Source organism: Brachyistius frenatus, unplaced genomic scaffold, assembly GCF_029030835.1.
Source record: "Brachyistius frenatus isolate BFR_SWC_R1_liver_20210118 unplaced genomic scaffold, ASM2903083v1 Contig_398, whole genome shotgun sequence".
NCBI classification, from domain to species: domain Eukaryota; kingdom Metazoa; phylum Chordata; class Actinopteri; family Embiotocidae; genus Brachyistius; species Brachyistius frenatus.
Window position 1 is genome coordinate 118,518 of NW_027210997.1, and position 18,912 is coordinate 137,429.

Here is an 18,912-nt window from a genome sequence, read left to right on the forward strand (position 1 = left end):
ACAATTAATGCTGCATGAAAACTTTGAGAAATTACAATCTAACTGATTTTTAATAATGCAACTGTGATTGGTTTATGTTACATTCCTCCCTTGTACACTTGTGGTTTTGAATGATAGCCTCATTTTATTTATCATTATGTCTTCATTGAAATATTAATAAACAGCATGTTTTAACAAAACTAAATATAATTTCTGCCCATCACTTGGATTTAACTTGGTTGCTTTATTTTCAAAAATTACAAAGAAATAACTAAGGCATGCTGGGAAATACTAATACGGCAACAAAGCTGTGCAGTTAACACAGATTTGTGTTGAATGATGCTTCTCAACACTCAGAGAATGAACACCAGAATATTACCAGAGAGTCTCTGAACACAAGCTGGAGTCTAACTTAGAAAATAAACTCACAAAATCAAACTCTTTGTTGAACTCCAGGATATTTCACTCCAGAAATTTGCTGTGTATAACCACAATTTTCCTCTAAACCTTCAACAAGTATTTAAGCATTGTTACAATCATTAGACTGCAACTTAACAACGTGTTGTGAATAATGGCAAACAAGGAGAAATTATGACTACGGTGTTCCTGTGGAATCACTGCTCACCTTTGAGCAGGTAGTAAGACACTAACACAACACTCCACTTTTTAAGCCTTTTTGAGGGGTCTGGACCAGCTGGGATCTGGTCTTTGATGTTAAAGAGAGCCAGTTTCTCAAAACACTTCATAGAAATGGAAATGAGTGCTTCAGGGCAGATGTGGTGGTGAGAGAGGAAGAGCCAGGGAGAGCTGGACATTTAAATTCTCATCCCATTGCACTCATACACACTCAAGATAAAATATAGAAGAAGAATATTTCCTCTAAGGTGCACATGCAGTTTTTCCTCCACAATTCAGACTGTGTGGCTTAAACAAATAGAATACATGGCAGTCATTTCATTAGAAATTCACACAATGCCCTAAAACAGCAGCTGCAGCTTTAGTGTGTCACAGATCTTAACAGTTGGTTGCAGATGTAATTTGAAATACTTGTTGTATTTAAGGCTTTTGTGTGGTATTTATCAATTATTAACCAATAATGTTGTCTTATTTAGTGAATTATATTTTTACTGAAATATACATTTCTCTTTTTGTTTGTTATTTTGGATCATAAATACTCTGGTATAAAAATGAATAAAATAACATTTTTATATCTTTTTAAATTTAAGCAAATTATGTCTTACTATTATCTTTTTGTTTTGTTTGTTATATATTCAAACATTATATAAAACATATATCCTGACATTTAGTGAAGTCCCAACACATCCTTTGGTGTGTCATAATGTTTAGTGAGAACTTTAGGAGGACATAGGACAGTTTAAATGGCTGAAATCGGAAGTCTTTTAAGTTGAGACTGAAAAGCATATTAAGAGTTTATCCATTGATTGTCCCTGCATTTACTGGTAAAGCAACACTTTACAAAAGAGTAAGAACAGGGCTAAACACTAACTGTGAACACTGCCACATTATATGAGGCTCTATAGCATTTTATAAGTGGCTAGTTTAGATCTTGGCTGGACAAAAGGCCTCACCAGAGACGGGCTTCAACAATTTGACATTTATGATTTTGTTCAGGTAGTCTGTCAGATGTTTCCCAGAAAGAGAGGTATATCCTTCTCCTGAACACTTGATGAGACTGGAGACTCAGAGAAACACATTATAGTCCAGTGGGAGCAGCAGCTTTGTTATTTGCCCGGGTTCGGTGGTGCTGAAGGCTGCATTTCAGTGCACACACAGCTTTTACTTTGCGTATCGTGTATCATAGTGCACACATGCATGTTATGATAGTACCCATACAATCATGTAACAGAAGGACACAGAAAAGTCTGACTGCTGCAAATGGTCCAGTCAGGTGTGTCCATCATATGTTGTTTCCTGCTTTACTCCGTCCAACAGTCTCATCAGATGGTCTTACATAAAAATCACACGAGCATCGTGACATCAATGCATCAAATGTGCTTTTTCCCCTCATGCTGAAGTGCGTTGAGGTCTTGGTGACATGTACAGTGAGGTGGTGTTCGTGAGTCACTCAGCCCTGCGATCTTCATGCGCTGACATTTGGTTCAGACTCCTGCAGTTACTAAGGAGACAAATGCATTGCAGCAAATACACTCGACTTTTTGTGTGTTTTAAACGCTGGAATGTCGTCTCAGACGTCAGGTTTGCCAGCCTCGTTCGCGTCGGTATGACACGCTGGATTAAAAGTGAACAAACTATACAAATACTAGCAAATAACACTGTTGTAAGTCTGTCTGAACAGCAGCTAATTTATGTCCTTTAAGCAAATTCTCTTTGAGAGGTCTTAGAGGTAAATAAAGAATTAGAAAAGATGTTTTCTTCCGTTGTGAATGTTTTTTATTATTTTAAAAACTTTTTTAGTTGATACATAGCAAAGATGTATCAACTAAAAAAGCTGCTGATTTTTGTCTGCCCTAGAGGGCAAGCTTTATTGAAATTTTGAAATATGTTGCCTGATATAGTGTGGCTATAAAACTGTTATTTTCCACCACCACTGGGGCAGCAGGAAGGGAAATAGAAACAATGCAGTGCCAAAAGTCGTGATGTTTTCACGAGTTGGTGATTTTTACAAACCGGAAACTGTGCAAAGGTTCTGTGCACCCTGCGGATACCACCATCAACATCAGCATTCAGCATCAACAGTTTAGTCTGAAACAAATCTTCTCCAGTTCTGACTAACCAATCCCAAATCATCCAAAACCAAACCAAGTCGAAACAACAGATGAATCTCAAACCAACAAGCTCCTATAAGGAAACCAGTGGCTGAAACTCAATTTATATTCATGAATAAGTTGTTGCAGTGGTATCAGATCTAGCAGATTATAAGTATCATAGATATTCCTACACTTGAAAGGGTGTAGGTATTTGTCAAATCAAGAGGCACAGCTGAGAAGTGTAAGATATAAATGACATGCTCAGTTCAAAACATACTGTATTATTAACCAACAAATAAAAACACTTTATTGTGACAATCAAACTGAAAAAAAGCATCAACTGTGGATAAGTGCACATTGATCAGAGACAAGAATACAAATGACAACAAAACGCACAAACAATAGCTATTTTTACACAATGTCAGATCCAGCACTTGTCATGTATAATTGAAGTCACGACGCCATATGAACTCACAGGAAGTGACATAACAGCAACAGACAGACAGCAAGACATTCATTAAAAAGCAGCTCTGAATTCAGAATTGTGGCAGAAACAACTGTGAACAGTAACTCAAAGGACCAATCACAGCGGTGCATCTGAACACATGCAGCTAGAAGTGAGTGACAAGGACCCGGATCAGTAAAGGAAGAGAAACATGACTCAGACTGGGAAAACTGAAAAGAGCTAACGACGACCACTTGATCATTTTAGGATCCTAAATTAGATTGTGTTGGTGCAGGACATCATATTGTGTTTGTTGTGCTGCTGTAACATGATTTATCTCATGAAGATTAATAATAGTTGTGTCCTAAAGGAAAATATTTTCCTTAATTGCCAGCTGAAATGTTGAAAATATCATATTGACAATGAATTTATCTAACAATATCAAGTGTTGGCCGCGTAGCTCAAAGCCTAATATGGTGTTTTCCTCTGCGCCGCAGTTTGTCGTATAAAACCCATCATGTCATATTGGTATCCATCCATCCATCATCTATACCCGCTTCACCCTGAACAGGGTCACGGGGGCGAAGGCAGGGTTCACCTGGACAGGTCACCAGTCCATCACAGGGCCAACAGACAGAAACAAAGACCGTTCACGCTCTGATTCACACCTGAGGGACATTTGTAGAACCACCAATGAACCTGATAGCATGTTTCTGGACGGTGGGAGGAAGCTGGAGAACCGAGAGAACCCACGCAGGCACACAGAGAACCTGAAGACTTACACAGGAAGGCCCGGAATCAAACCCAGAACCTTTTCACTGTGAGGCGACCATGCTAACCACTGCACCACCGTGCCGCCCCGTGTTGGTATATGGTCCTCCATTACAAAAAACATGGGAACTTTGGTTTATTATTTTAATCCCACACGCACACACACACACACACACACACACACACACACACACACACACACACACACACACACACACACACACACACACACACACACACACACACACACACACACACACACACACACACACACACACACACACACACACACACACACACACACACACACACACACACACACACACACACACACACACACACACACACACACACACACACACACACACACACACAAACACATCTGTACTCTGCTGACCACCATTCAACAGCCAGACAGCATAGCTGTGTGTGCAGTCAGTAAACAGCAGATAATGGACACACGATGGGAACTTCAGGTCGAGTGGATCAATTCATAAAATCTTTCAAGGTTTTGTGATGACTCTCAACAGTGTTTACTTCATCCGATCAATTATTCTTTCTCGCTCTGTAGACCAGTAGCTGTTCCATCAGCTGTTCCATCAGTTGTTCCTCCAGCTTTTCCTCCAGCTTTTCCTCCAGCGGTTCCTCTAGCGGTTCCTCCAGCTGTTCCTCCAGCTGTTTCTCCAGCGGTTCCTCCAGCGGTTCATCCAGCTGTTCCTCCAGCTGTTCCTCTAGCGGTTCCTCGAACGGTTCCATCAGCTGTTCCTCCAGCTGTTCTTCCAGCAGTTCCATCAGCTGTTCCTCCAGCGGTTCCTCCAGCTGTTCATCCAGCTTTTCCTCCAGCTGTTCCATCAGCTGTTCATCCAGCTGTTCCATCAGCTGTTCCTCCATTTGTTCCTCCAGCTGTTCCTCCAGCTGTTCCTCTAGCGGTTCCTCCAGCGGTTCCATCAGCTGTTCCTCCAGTGGTTCCTCCAGCGGTTCCATCAGCTGTTCCTCCAGCTGTTCCTCCAGCGGTTCCTCCAGCGGTACCATCAGCTGTTCCTCCAGCTGTTCTTCCAGCGGTTCCTCCAGCTTTTCCTCCAGCTGTTCCTCCAGCGGTTCCTCCAGTGGTTCCATCAGCTGTTCCTCCAGCTGTTCTTCCATTTGTTCCTCCAGCGGTTCCTCCAGCGGTTCCCCCAGCGGTTCCATCAGCTGTTTCTCCAGCTGTTCCTCCAGCGGTTCCTCAAGCTGTTCCTCCAGCTTTTCCTCCAACGGTTCCATCAGCTGTTCCTCCAGCGGTTCCTCCAGTGGTTCCATCAGCCGTTCCTCCAGCTGTTCTTCCATTTGTTCCTACAGCTGTTCCTCCAGCTGTTCCTCCAGCGGTTCCTCCAGCTGTTCCATCAGCTGTTCCTCCAGCTGCTCCTCCATTTGTTCCTCCAGCTGTTCCTCCAGCTGTTCCTCCAGCGGTTCGTCTCCTCTCTCACTGACAGGATGCATCATTTTAAACCTCTTATTCTTTAAGGATTGTAGAATAATAATAAATATATAGTGTGAGTCTCAGTTTTATAGTCTTGAATAGTTTTTGAATTCAAGCTGCAGATACTGGTTTTACAATATAACACTCATTTATCTGCTGAAACTGTCTCTGAAGTTTTCAGTGTTATCCTCAGAGCTTTAGTCTTGGCAGGACTAAGATTTAACCCGGGCTAAAACAGAATTATTAATTAAAATCCAACATACTCTCACCATCAGAAATAGAAATAGTGCAACAATAAAAGTATTTGAGCATGTGATCAAAACATAAGGGCTTTATGTTTTATGTGTCAGATGCTGAATGACTCTTGTTCCTCTCCTCTCTCCATTCAGACAGCAACTTTGTTCTGGGGAACGCCCAGGTGCAGTCGCTCTACCCCATCGTGTACTGCTCTGACGGTTTCTGTGAGCTCACTGGTTACGCCCGTGCCGAGCTCATGCAGAAGAGCTGCGCATGTCACTTCCTGTACGGCCCGGAAACAAGCGACCGGTCCACGGCCCAAATCCAAGAAGCCCTGGATGACAGGAGCGAGTTCAAGACCGAACTGGTCTTCTACAAGAAGGAAGGTGAGACTGAACGACAAATCTGTGTGAGTGTGTGAGTGTGTGTGTGAGTGAGTGTGTGTGAGTTAAATTGGTTGAAAACGGGAAAACTGTCAGTAGTAGCAAACCTCTCAACTCAAAATCACAAATTCTCTGAAAAGAGCCCGTTTTAAAGCATATTTTAGCTTCTATACACGGAAGGCTTTTTTTTTTTTTTTTACATGCAATTAGTTTATTATATGTATATATATTTTTGGACCTATTGCTTTTCTTATGTGCACTTCAATATAAAATGCAAATATTATGTGGCAAAACGTTACTTATTTTTATTTTGAAATGATGTTGATTTTCAGGTGTCAACCAATCACACTGTGGAAGTGAAAAAGGTCACATCACAAGTCATCATGTTATCATGATTGGTGTAATGTGACGACTTGTACTGAAATCACAAAGACAACAATGTCAACGACTAAGCATTTCCAAACAACCAGGATATCAGGATAGTGATCGCTTTATGTTGTTTTAGAGTTGTAGTAAGCAGTCATCAGTGTCACAGCAGGTTTGGCTAACCAACCGAAATCTCTTCTCCTTTTGTCGAGTGAAGAGGAGCAGAACAAGATCTTCATCACTGGATGATGTTGAATTCATATTTTCTTCCAAGAATGAGCCGACTTGATTTTCAAGCCTTTTTTTGAACAACTGCTGCAAATGATCATTTCTGCAGTGAGGAATAGTTTCAGTTCCTTCATGATGCCCTCGGTGCATAAAGAGAGGCGATGCTCTTTATACAGTACATAGCTTTCATCATCTGTAACATACGCCTACATTTCTATTCTTAAATGACAAACATAATGTTATTGTTGCTTGTTATGCCCCGTCTAGGGGTGGCCAAGACATAACATGGGTATCACTTTTAGCCCCGTTTTTCCTCAAGTTCCCAAGCAGCCATAGGATCACGGGGAAGCGTTTTTATACAATTAATGATTTATTTGTACAATTTACAAAACAAGTCTGAACTAAAAATGCCTTCGGGGTGAGCCAAGGCCAAAACAACAAACAAAACAAAACTCGCTTATGAACGTAATCATCTAACCTATCCAAAATTCAATGAAACAAAAACCACAAAATCTAACCTTCCTAACCAAACCAAACAGGAAAAAACGGTCAGCAGAAATGGCAGCTCACCTCGACAAGCTTCACCACTAAAGATATGCGGAGTCATGAGTCGCAGTGTGTATGTGGCCGGTTGGATTCTGGGGGGAAATCCTCCTGCCTCGAGCAACGTCATGGTTGGCTTCAAGTAGTCGACGTCATCTGCCCGGGGCCCAACTCTCATTCATACTGCAACAACAGAAAATACACATGCACAAAAACAACCTTACGACCACAGTCGTAAGATGCTGTTGTGTTCAGATGTAAAAAAAACGTATTGTTTTTGTGGTATTTTTGACCGACTGTGTACCTCTGTGAAAGTTTTAGAAAGCTACCAGGGTGGACTTTGCTCAGTGGCCAACTGATAACACTGAGTGTCCCAGGCAGCGTCGAGGTGTAAATGTGAGAGTGTGATCACGGCTTTCTTAAAAATACCATCGGTTAAATAAGCAAAAAAAAACAGAACAACATTTTTAAGAAATTCTCATGACTTTTTAAAGCGATCCATCTGAGAAACCTCGTATGAACAGACTGAACTCTTTGCCAGATGTAACTTTGCTGACTGAGGAAACTATTGTGAGAAATATGTTAACAAGCCATACATTACATATATACATTATGTGTGTATATATATATATATATATATATATATATATATATATATATATATGTATATATATATATATATATATATCATTACATGTACTGTATATCATATTAATATACATGTTCTCCCGTTGAAATTGATACATTTGCTTCAGCAGTTAGCAGTCAAAAGGTTGTGAATGCCATCCAATGATAAGAACGTGTCTACTAATATGAATGTGGTTTGGCTGGTGAGAGTGTCGGAGTCAGCTGAAGGCAGAGATGACAGATGAAGAGAGCAGAGGAGACGAAGTGGGCAAAAGGAAAAGAGGAAAATGAAAATTCTTGAGGGAGAGGAGGCTTGTGAAAGAACACTAGAAGAAATCCTTCTCATTCATCAACTCTTTAATTATTAATGAATCACAGCTGTTATAGATGATGAGAGAGTGAGGAGCTAAAAAGGCAGAGGCTCAGTCAAATCAAATATAATATAAGGGCAGTGAGTGCGTATGGATGGAGGAGCAGCAGAGGGATAGCGGCGCCATCTGCTCCTCTGAGATATAAGCCTATAACAAAAAGCAGCAGAGGCTTGGAAAAGCTTGTTTCTCACAAACACACACAAATTACAAATTAGAAGTGTTTCATGCTTTTATCAGCTCTCTACGAGCTCATATTAACATTTGAGCAGTTCTCCAGGGGAGCGAGGGAAAACATGAACAAATTTATATCCAGCTCAGATCATCGTGGTTCTCTCACCAAAGCCTGTGGCACAATTTCAAAATTACATTTTATTTTCCAAGCACATACTCATAAAATACTCACATCAACATGATACCCTGTACGATATACTTTGTAGTTACGTTTTAAACACAGGCCAATAAATACACAGAAATGACTGAGAATAATACACAAATTCAAGAGTTACTGAAAGAAAGATTAGGTTCTGTTTGTTAAAGGGTTCAACAAGGTTGAGTTGAGATACTTTCAGGTAAATACATCGAATATATTATTAATATTCATAATATTAATTATTAAAAAGGTTGTATTTAATTAATTTTAACATAATAGTATTGTTCCCATTTGTAAATATTTTAAACATGAAACTACATTTTAGAGATCAGAGAAAAGAGAGAGAGATGTGAGGCTAAAATACTACACGAGTTAATAATCATGCTCCTTCAGAGATAAACAAAACATAAAAGAAACTCTAATATCATTCAATACTATTTACAGATCCTGAGGATATTGTTATTTATTGATTTATTTATAACAGTAAACCAGTGATAGCTGTCTGGGATTTACTGCAAATAGTCATGGATAATAGGTCATTATTTAATACTTATGCTGGTAATTTGCCAAAGTATAAACAAAAAGCTCGTATCAGTTTTCAAAAGAGAATAGAGGTACTTATTTAAAGCATTCACAGGACCTCACTTCTCTCATTGCTAAATTTGTTCTGTTGTCATTTTGGTTCCTAAACAGGCCCAATGTCTCTTGGTGTTAGCATGTTTCCATCTATCAGATTAACAAAAAATGTTTTTTTACTTACTCCATTTTCATATAATAAAGTACATTTTTAAACTGAGCCAATTAATAAAAAGCAGGACAAGCAGCAGGAAAAGAAAAATATTGAAATGCCACAGTAGTTACTAGTTATGTTACCACTGAAGAGTAATATCATCTTGTAGTTATGCACGGAGAGGCAGAGCCGAAGACGGTACATCCTGTTTCAACTGCTATCGTTTACCATCATGTTCCTGTCAGGATTCCTGTCTGCTCCTCTGTTTTGTCCCCAATCACCTCTCCTCATGTTTTCTGTCTTTCCCTTGTCTGTTATTGTGTCCCCATGTGTCCTGTGTCCTCCTCTCCCCGCCTCCTGTCACCTCCCATGGCCACACCCCTCACCGGTCCCAGCAGCTGCTACCACTCTCCCCAATCACCACCCGCAGGTGGCTGATCCCACTGATCACCTCACCAGACTATATCTGCCCTGCCCTGCAGTCATCGGGGGTCGGTCCATACTGCGAGTTACTGCTATTCACTGCCAGATACTGCCATTCACCCCTGCTCCTGCTCCTGTACCCTGTTTCTGCTTCCAGTCCGTGCTATCAGTCAGTGCTCCCAATCTCGGCTGATTGCCGAAGCTAAGCAGGGTCGGGCCTGGTTAGTCCTTGGATGGGAAACCAGACCACCTGGGAATACCAGGTGCTGCAGAACCACCAGTCGGAGCCAATGAGTCTAACTGTCCATTTGTCCACGACCGAGCCTTCAGCCACGACTACAGTTTCCAATTCAATAAGTCTTCTAGACTCCTCAAAAGATGCATTTCCAGCTGTTTTATGGCAGTTGGAAGTGTCCTCCACTGAAGGGATATGTTTTCTGTGGTATTCCAGTTCTCCATCGACCCACGGACTTGTGCAACTTGTGAATCTATTCTCCTATCTTCACTCTCCACACTGTACCTACCCTCGAGGGGATCTAGTGAATTCCAAGGGGAGAGATTGCAGAGGAAAATAGCTTTTGGTCCAGGCTGAAGGGAAGCTGTGATTACAGTCTCCTTATAGCTGCAGGCACATGGTACTCTTGCATCTGATGTATGGTCTCACATGGAAAAGTTCTGGGACCATAATGTCCTCTCAAATGGTGAAGTAAAACCATGTCTTCATGAATATTTTCATTAGAAACGGTTAGCAAACCAAGTTAGTGAGTGACTTTATCCATTTGTCCATCCTTAGCCTATATTTCTTTTGTGGATTTGTTTTACTGCACTTTCTTCCTTGAGCACCTTGTCTGTAGTCCAAATGTGTTTTGAGCTTGTAGCATGGATATTATGGCTCTCACACAGCATGTCAATAATCACAGGGATTTGAACATAAGAGCTCAGCCTGGTTTACTTAGGAGTTATTCACATGTGCATTCCATCTGCAGTATTCTGCAGCATATCACAGTAAATCTGAAGTTGTGAACATAAATGTCCCAATTACTGTTCACTTACTCAAATAAGATATTTTATGTGATACGTAATGTTGCCGGATTCTCCGTCTATTATGACTTTTTGTTCTTCAGATAGAAGTGACTCTTGTGTTAATGTTTCTAAAAGTAGTTGGTAGGAGTAAAGTAGACAGCAAATTGCTTAGCATGTTGAAATGACTCTAAAGCTTCAAAGACCAGTAGCACCTAACTGTGGTTGGTAGACTGTGGTTGATGGTTGGTAGACTGTGGTTGGTAGACTGTGGTTGGTGGTTAGTAGACTGTGGTTGATGGTTAGTAGACTGTGGTTGGTAGACTGTGTTTGGTAGACTGTGGTTGATGGTTGGTAGACTGGCTGGTAGACTGTGGATGGTGGTTAGTAGAATGTGGTTGATGGTTGGTAGACTGTGGTTGGTAGACTGTGGTTGGTGGTCGGTAGACTGTGGTTGATGTATGGTAGACTGTGGCTGGTAGACTGTGGTTGGTGGTTAGTAGACTGTGGTTGGTAGACTGTGGTTGGTGGTTGGTAGCCTGTGGCTGGTAGACTGTGGTTGGTGGTCAGTAGACTGTGGTTGATGGTTGGTAGACTGGCTGGTAGACTATGGTTGGTGGTTAGTAGACTGTGGTTGGTAGACTGTGGTTGAGGGTTAATATACTGTGGTTGGTAGACTGTGGTTGGTGTTGTATCTCAAATTATTGTCCCCAATAGTTTTCCCCGAGTCCGTTGATAGAAGCAGTATTTAGGCAGTTACCGGTTTTAGTTGATTTTTATTAAGCGTAGTTTACAAGATATCTTGGAGAGCCCAACATCAACCTGAGGTCTCTTTGTTGGATTCTGACTTCCCCCTTTCTGGCACATACACTTATACTATAGGAAGAGGCGTTACCTAGGTTGTGGCGGGAACATTTGCATAGTATGTTTGTCTCAGTACTTTTCCACTGTCCTCCGTTTGAACCACATCCCCCTTTTGATCTGATAGTGAGTTGCACCCTACTGTGACCCCAACGTGTTAAGTTCCTGCATAAGCAATGTGTTCTACAATGCTTACAGTCAGTATGTATTTTGTGCTTCTGTGCTAGGATATGTTTACAACAATACAACACACATATATATATCATATCATATTGCTTACATATAGGTCGTACCATCACTACCAATCTTAAGGTGTAGACAAAAGGCTGTGTATGTAAATGAGAGTGATACTGCTTGGCCAAACCAAAAGGTCACAGTAGGAGGTCTGCAACCTGTGGGGTCACATACAGTTGTTCTTTGAGGCATTATCAGATGGCTGTCTGGAGGACTCCAGGGGGTGAAGGAAGACAACCCCCACCTCCACCAACCAACAAAGAATACATCAATATACATGACTTTTAGTGGAAGACAACCCAAATTATATTGTATTAGCATACAACATATGAGCCATCATATGCACTAAGCAGATCTATATTCCACATTGGCGATTAGTAGACTGTGGTTGGTAGACTATGTTTGGTAGACTGTGGTTGATGGTTGGTAGACTGTGGTTGGTGGTCAGTAGACTGTGGTTGGTAGACTGTAGTTGATGGTTGGTAGACTGTGGCTGGTAGACTGTGGTTGGTGGTTAGTAGACTGTGGTTGATGGTTGGTAGACTGTGGTTGGTAGACTGTGGTTAGTAGACTGTGGTTGGTGGTTGGTTGACTGTGGTTGGTAGACTGTGGTTGGTGGTTAGTAGACTGTGGTTGGTAGACTGTGGTTGAGGGTTGGTAGACTGTGGTTGGTAGACTGTGGTTGATGGTTAGTAGACTGTGGTTGGTAGACTGTGGTTAATGGTTGGTAGACTGTGGCTGGTAGACTGTGATTGGAGGTTAGTAGACTGTGGTTGGTAGACTGTGGTTGAGGGTTAATATACTGTGGTTGGCGATTAGTAGACTGTGGTTGGTAGACTATGTTTGGTAGACTGTGGTTGATGGTTGGTAGACTGGCTGGTAGACTGTGGTTGATGGTTGGTAGACTGTGGTTGGTGGTCAGTAGACTGTGGTTGGTAGACTGTGGTTGTTGGCTGGTAGACTACGGTTGGTGGTTAGTAGACTGTGGTTAGTAGACTGTGGTTGATGGTTGGTAGACTGTGGTGGATGGTTGGTAGACTGTGGTTGGTAAACTGTGGTTGATGGTTTGTAGACTGTGGTTGGTGGTTAGTAGACTGTGGTTTGTAGACTGTGGTTGATGGTTGGTAGACTGTGGTTGGTGGTTAGTAGACTGTGGTTGGTACACTGTGGTTGATGGTTGGTAGACTGTGGCTGGTAGACTGTTGTTGGACAATTGATGCATAAAAAATAAAGCCTACAGTTTACATTACAGCCAGCTAATATCAAATTTTGTTTGCGAGACTGTAGTAGCATGAAAACAGCCACAGCAAAATCATTTGGAGTTTTGTACAGTTTGTGTTGTCATCAGCACTAAAGATCCATTTTGAATTATCCAAACTGTCGGAGGAAAATTTCATCCTATGCAACTGATCTGTAGCTGACCCTAGGTCAGACTGTGGTTGATGGACAGTGCGTTCTTGAAGGCAAAACAGGTATATCCAAACCACATGTCCCTTCTATATAATCAATCCATATTTGTGTCCAGCAGTGTTTTTCTACCCCGGGGGACACATGACCTTTCTCAACTAGAATCCACGGTCCATATGTGCAGATGACCAATGATCGATGTATATGCTGAGCACCCTTAGGAGTGATGAAGAGGGTGCCTCCTTATGTGGATATGAGGCCGCTCTCCTCACAAGGAGGGGATCAGACTTTCTGGACTCTCCGAGTGTAGAAACTCTCTCCAAAACTATTCAGCTGAATAAGTGTCCTGTGACTCTGTTTAAATCTGATGTACTCGCTCGGCTCATGTTTGACGATTTGTACGCTCTTATAATTTTCCATATTTCATCTTGTAATAAATACTCAAACGACAGCGAGCTTGAGAGACTTTTGATTTCTCACAAGGAAATACATTAATTTCCACCACACAAACAAGGTCAGTTTGCCTTGTTTGTTATCTCCATTAAGTTGCAACAGTTTGATAGAGAGCTCAATGAAGACCTAATTGAGTTAGTAACTTATAGCTATTCTGACTGTTGTGTCACGAGCATCATGAATGACAGGCACACAGAGGCAGACAGCGTCAGTAAAAAGGCCCACGAGTTGTCTCCGTATGCTTGATGACTGTAAATCCCTGACATGAATTGCCTTCATAAACTATTGTTATAGCCACCATTAGCATTAACAGCTGTTTACTCACCAATCTAGAAGAAACATTAAGAGTTCAAACTTTATTACTGTATTTTTTTTCCAGAATTGTTTCCAGGAAAGCATCACCGATGTTAATTCTTGTTTTTATTCTGTTTTGCAAGACTTTTAGCCATTTTGTGTTTATTGTTCCATTCATCACAGCAAGAGGTTATAATAAGAGATGTCTGTCACGCAATACATTAAAGTCTTCAACATAACATCAACACTACTGTTTCTTCACATTCTGTGGATAGTTTTACTTCATTTTTTAATAGTTAAAAACTTTAAATGATCCGTTTCCCCTTGAGCACACCCTGCAGAGTGTTTGCTGTGAGTGTACATGACATGATTAGATGACTCGTTCATTCATACTGCGGTATCAGCAGCAGGTTAATGCCACATTCTCTGCAACACTAATTGGAAAATGAACAAATTAAAGTAATTTGAAACTCTTTTAGTAACACACTTTGTTGCCCTGATTAAAATCCACTGTTGTTTATTAAATAAGAACAACTAGAACCCCTTAAAGTACTGAAAGACTTTCACAGGAAGTGTAGTAGATTTTATGGGTGAGCCATTGTTCTGTGCTGTGAATATAGTTTTTAAGATTTTCAATTAATTTCAGTGTGACCTGACCAAATTTTCATAGTGGATATTCAATTTGATTTGAAATTTTGGATTTGATTTATTTTGCACAAATTTAGATTTTACAAAGTCTATTTAAAAAAACTCAGTGCAGAGCAGGGAGAGGCAAAAAAAACCAAAACAGTTTGAAGCCTCCACCTAGATAATATTAAACATTTACAGTTATAGAAAATACAAAGTTTACATAATAATATCACTGCATAAAAATAATGGAAACAAATAACAACAGAATATAGGCTACAACAATCACAGCAAAAACAATAAAGTCAATATAAAAGCAAAAAGATGTGATTATGGCGATGGATGAGAGTGTATATGCACAATACAGAGGGAAAAAAAACATTTGGGGCATCAGGGGGATAAAGAGTTCGTGCAGAAAAATACAAAGCTTCATAAGGTTATTCGGCCAGGTCATATAGTAGTAAATATTACTAGTTACATTTACGTACTGTATAATTTGGGTAAAAAAAGATGCATTGAATTTGCATGTTCTCATTTCGGTTCTCTGCAGGTACACAGTTTTGGTGTCTTCTGGACATTGTACCCATTAAAAATGAGAAGGGGGAGGTGGTTCTGTTCCTCGTGTCCCATAAAGACATCACGGACAAGAAGAAGGACCACGATCCTGAGCAAGGACCTGAAACTGGTGAGTTTATGGAAATAACGCTATCTTTCACGATGTCTCAGACGCATACAGAATCTTTTGGAAAGAAACCATGTTTTTAAGATTATGTTTATAAATATGTATATATTGTATATGATTATACAAGTTTACATTTAATGACTTCAAATGAATTTAAATTCAATAGAAATGTATTTGAATCTTAAATGTTTAGACTTTAATTTTAATGTACACCTCAGGGTTCTCACAATTTATTATTTATGAAAAAAAACTCCCAGCATGTAGAGTTAAAACTCTACAGAGACTAATGGAAAGAATACCAACTGAAGGCTAACAGTGAGTCATTGGAAACAGCTTAACATGTGGACTTTCTACTAACTGGGAAAAAGTGGCTCCACCAGTTCATGTTAAAACATACAGTATGTTGCCGGTCTTTTACATATGAATGAAATTACGATACATTCAAGCCAAACAAGTTCACACAATGCTGATTAAGTTCATACCCGCCAGGTAAATCTCTCAGTATACAGAGTTATTTAATATGGTGTCTGCTAAGATGTTCCCACGCAGCCTATACAAAGGCTGACTTAAATTGTGATAAAATAAAACAAATAATTGTGGACCACTTGATTGGAGGTCCACAACTGATTAATTGAGCCATTTGCCGCTTAAGACCCTGAGATGCAGAGGAAGGCTCTCACACGATGCAGACTTTGAGATTTAATACAGTATGTAAATCTGTGTAGCGGACGGTTGGAGGTGCTTGCTGACATCCACGTTCTGGTATGACACGAGCCTTTGGCACTGTGAATGGATTTAAAGATAACTACACCACCAAATTTAAGTCGGAGGAGTCCAGGATCTCCAACATCATTAAATACTGTTTAAAAAATATATATATCTCAGCAGTGTGGATAACCAAAGGACACAGAGCCCAGCACAGTATGGCTAAACACCAGTTTCATTAAAACCAGTTCAATAAAACCCCAAAAATTATTTCAGAAAAACAAGTTAAAGCAAAGTCCAAAAAATAGCATGCTAGTCATTTTAGCTCCATAGTTTGAGCAAAATTATATTAACCTTTCAACCACTGGAGACGATGGCAGCATGCAGAACATTTTACCCTTCAGCTGCAGTTATTGTAATTTCAAGAAAACAACAATTAAGCGTGAATTAATAAATGTATTAACTTTTTTCTATGTAAATCTCACCCTGATTAAATAAGTGTGTCTGTCGGTTGGAATTTGTCATCAATATTAATGACTTCCTTGGTACACAAGGTAAACCATACAGTCACATTACACACAGCTTGCTACCCATTGTGAAATGTAAAAATGCAGATCCATGAAAGGTGCACAGTTGAAATTACTACGATGAATTGATTTAAGTTAAATTAAGGAAGTCAGGAATCAGTTGTCTGCATGGAATACGACATCTTTTGTGTGCACACGTACTGACATCACCCTCACAGACTCACAGACTCGTGTTCACGATAAGTCCTCCAGGGTTTAGGCTGTCTCAACGTCACATCTTCGAGCCTCTGGAGACATCTGGAGCCCTTTAAGCACCCTTTTCGTAAGTCCACATTTCTGAAGACTTTGCCTGAAGGAATTACCCACAGTTCATAGCGAAATTGGAGACATATTAAACGTGGTTCTCCTGCCGCCCACAAAATGTAAACAAAGCAAACATGGATATATATTTATTTATTTGAAGGTGTGGCGTTTTTTCTTTTCCGATGGCAATGGAAGCAGCATGTGATGTCACGATAGAGCGTCCCATTTTGTCTGAACTCAAACACTCAAACACTACAGCTGTGACGTCAGCTGAATCAGTGAGTGTTCAGGGTTCAGAGTTCAGAGTTCAGGATTCAGGGTTCAGAGTTCAGAGTTCACGGTTCAGAGTTCAGGGTTCATAATTCAGAGTTCAGGGTTCAGAGTTTAGGCTTGAGGGTGCAGGGTTCAGAGTTCAGGGTTCAGAGTTCAGAGTTCAGAGTTCAGGGTTCAGGTTTCAGAGTTCAGAGTTCAGGGTTCAGAGTTCAGGGTTCAGAGTTCAGGGTTCACAGTTCAGAGTTCAGGGTTCAGGGTTCAGGGTTGAGGGTGCAGGGTTCACGGTTCAGGGTTCACGGTTCAGAGTTCAGGGTTCAGGGTTGAGGGTGCAGGGTTCAGAGTTCAGGGTTCACAATTCAGAGTTCAGGGTTCACAATTCAGAGTTCAGGGTTCATAGTTCAGGGTTCACGGTTCAGAGTTCAGGGTTCATAATTCAGAGTTCAGAGTTCAGGGTTCAGAGTTTAGGCTTGAGGGTGCAGGGTTCAGAGTTCAGGGTTCAGAGTTCAGAGTTCAGAGTTCAGGGTTCAGGTTTCATAGTTCAGGGTTCATAGTTCAGGGTTCAGAGTTCAGGGTTCACGGTTCAGAGTTCAGGGTTCAAAATTCAGAGTTCAGGGTTCATAGTTCAGGGTTCAGGGTTCAGAGTTCAGATTTCAGAGTTCAGAGTTCAGGTAAAAATTATTGGGCTAATTTACCCAGTAAAGTAAGACTTGGCTGGCATGACAGATAATGCAGGTGATGGTCACTGTAATATATCACCTGAAACTAACAGAAACCTGTTTTTCTGTTAGCAACCATGTTTGATTTCAGAGAATTATGTGAGCCTCAGCTTTTTAAATGAATACATTAAACATAGAATATACATAGAATATGTATTTCCCATTAATTCCTGGGTAAATCATTTACAAAAACATGCAGCAAATAAATCCTAATTGGCTAACTGGTGTTTGTTAGCATCAGTAAGATAAGCTTGCCCACATCGTGCTAATGTTGAACTGTTAATTTTAGTCACAAACATGAAATAAGACTGAAGTTAAAGTAACATCAGGCCTGTAAAACTGGAACATTTCACTCTGTAGCTTTCTTGGATATTTAATGAACTTACAACTGTTTTTTGTTTTTTACTGAAACATCTTATTCTTAATGAGAATGACTCCATTTGGTTTAATACACATCATCTCACATCCATCATGGCTCAACAAAACATTCCCTTTTTCCAAGTCTGACCCTGTTATAATAACCAAATTATAAGCATTATCATTATAAGCAGGTTTTTGGAAAATACAAACAAGATATATTATGTCAGTTTATTTTTGTCTTTTTTTACTTCATTTTTATTTGTCTGAGTTTATTTAATTTTTTTTCTACACTTAGAAAGCCTCCAGTAGCTTTTCACTTGCAAAGTCTTGAACATATATTTAATTAAGATGGTGCACTCATATAAAGTGAGACCTTAACCTCCTCCATTATTTAGTCTTTTTCCCTGTGGGATAAAAGTGAATTCCCCAACAACATTGCAAAAAAATCTCACCAAAAAAATAGATTTAATTAATAATAATCAACTTTATTTGTATACCTTTCATATAAGAAATGCAGCTCAAAGTGCTTCACAGGAAGATAACTACATGCAGTGTTTCACATAAGAACAGATATAAAGGAACATTTAAAAATATAGAAAAGAAATTAGATAAAACATGAAATGCTAATTGAAAACCTGTTGGTTGTATTTTTTTCTTGGAGCACACATTGTTGATTGAAACTCTGTTAATTCTTCTTGCCCAGCTTTCATTTTTAGTGTTTCTTACGTCTGAGTGAGTGAAAAGCAGATGTGACCGTCTTGGAGCCTCTGACTGTTTTAAATCACTGCAAAG

General features: G+C 40.1%; 2 protein-coding genes across 2 annotated transcripts in view; both read left to right on the plus strand.

The window, feature by feature from the left end:
• The window catches only part of kcnh3 (potassium voltage-gated channel, subfamily H (eag-related), member 3), a 141,174-nt gene that overhangs the window by 82,432 nt on the left and 39,830 nt on the right, over nt 1-18,912 (plus strand). The window contains exons 2-3 of the mRNA XM_069724830.1: nt 5,770-6,003; nt 15,105-15,239. Of these exons, the coding sequence (XP_069580931.1) occupies nt 5,770-6,003; nt 15,105-15,239 (369 nt within the window). The remainder of the gene's footprint in view (nt 1-5,769; nt 6,004-15,104; nt 15,240-18,912) is intronic.
• Nucleotides 1-18,912, plus strand: part of dbr1 (debranching RNA lariats 1) — a 91,300-nt gene that overhangs the window by 4,949 nt on the left and 67,439 nt on the right. The gene's annotated exons all lie outside the window — the stretch shown is intronic.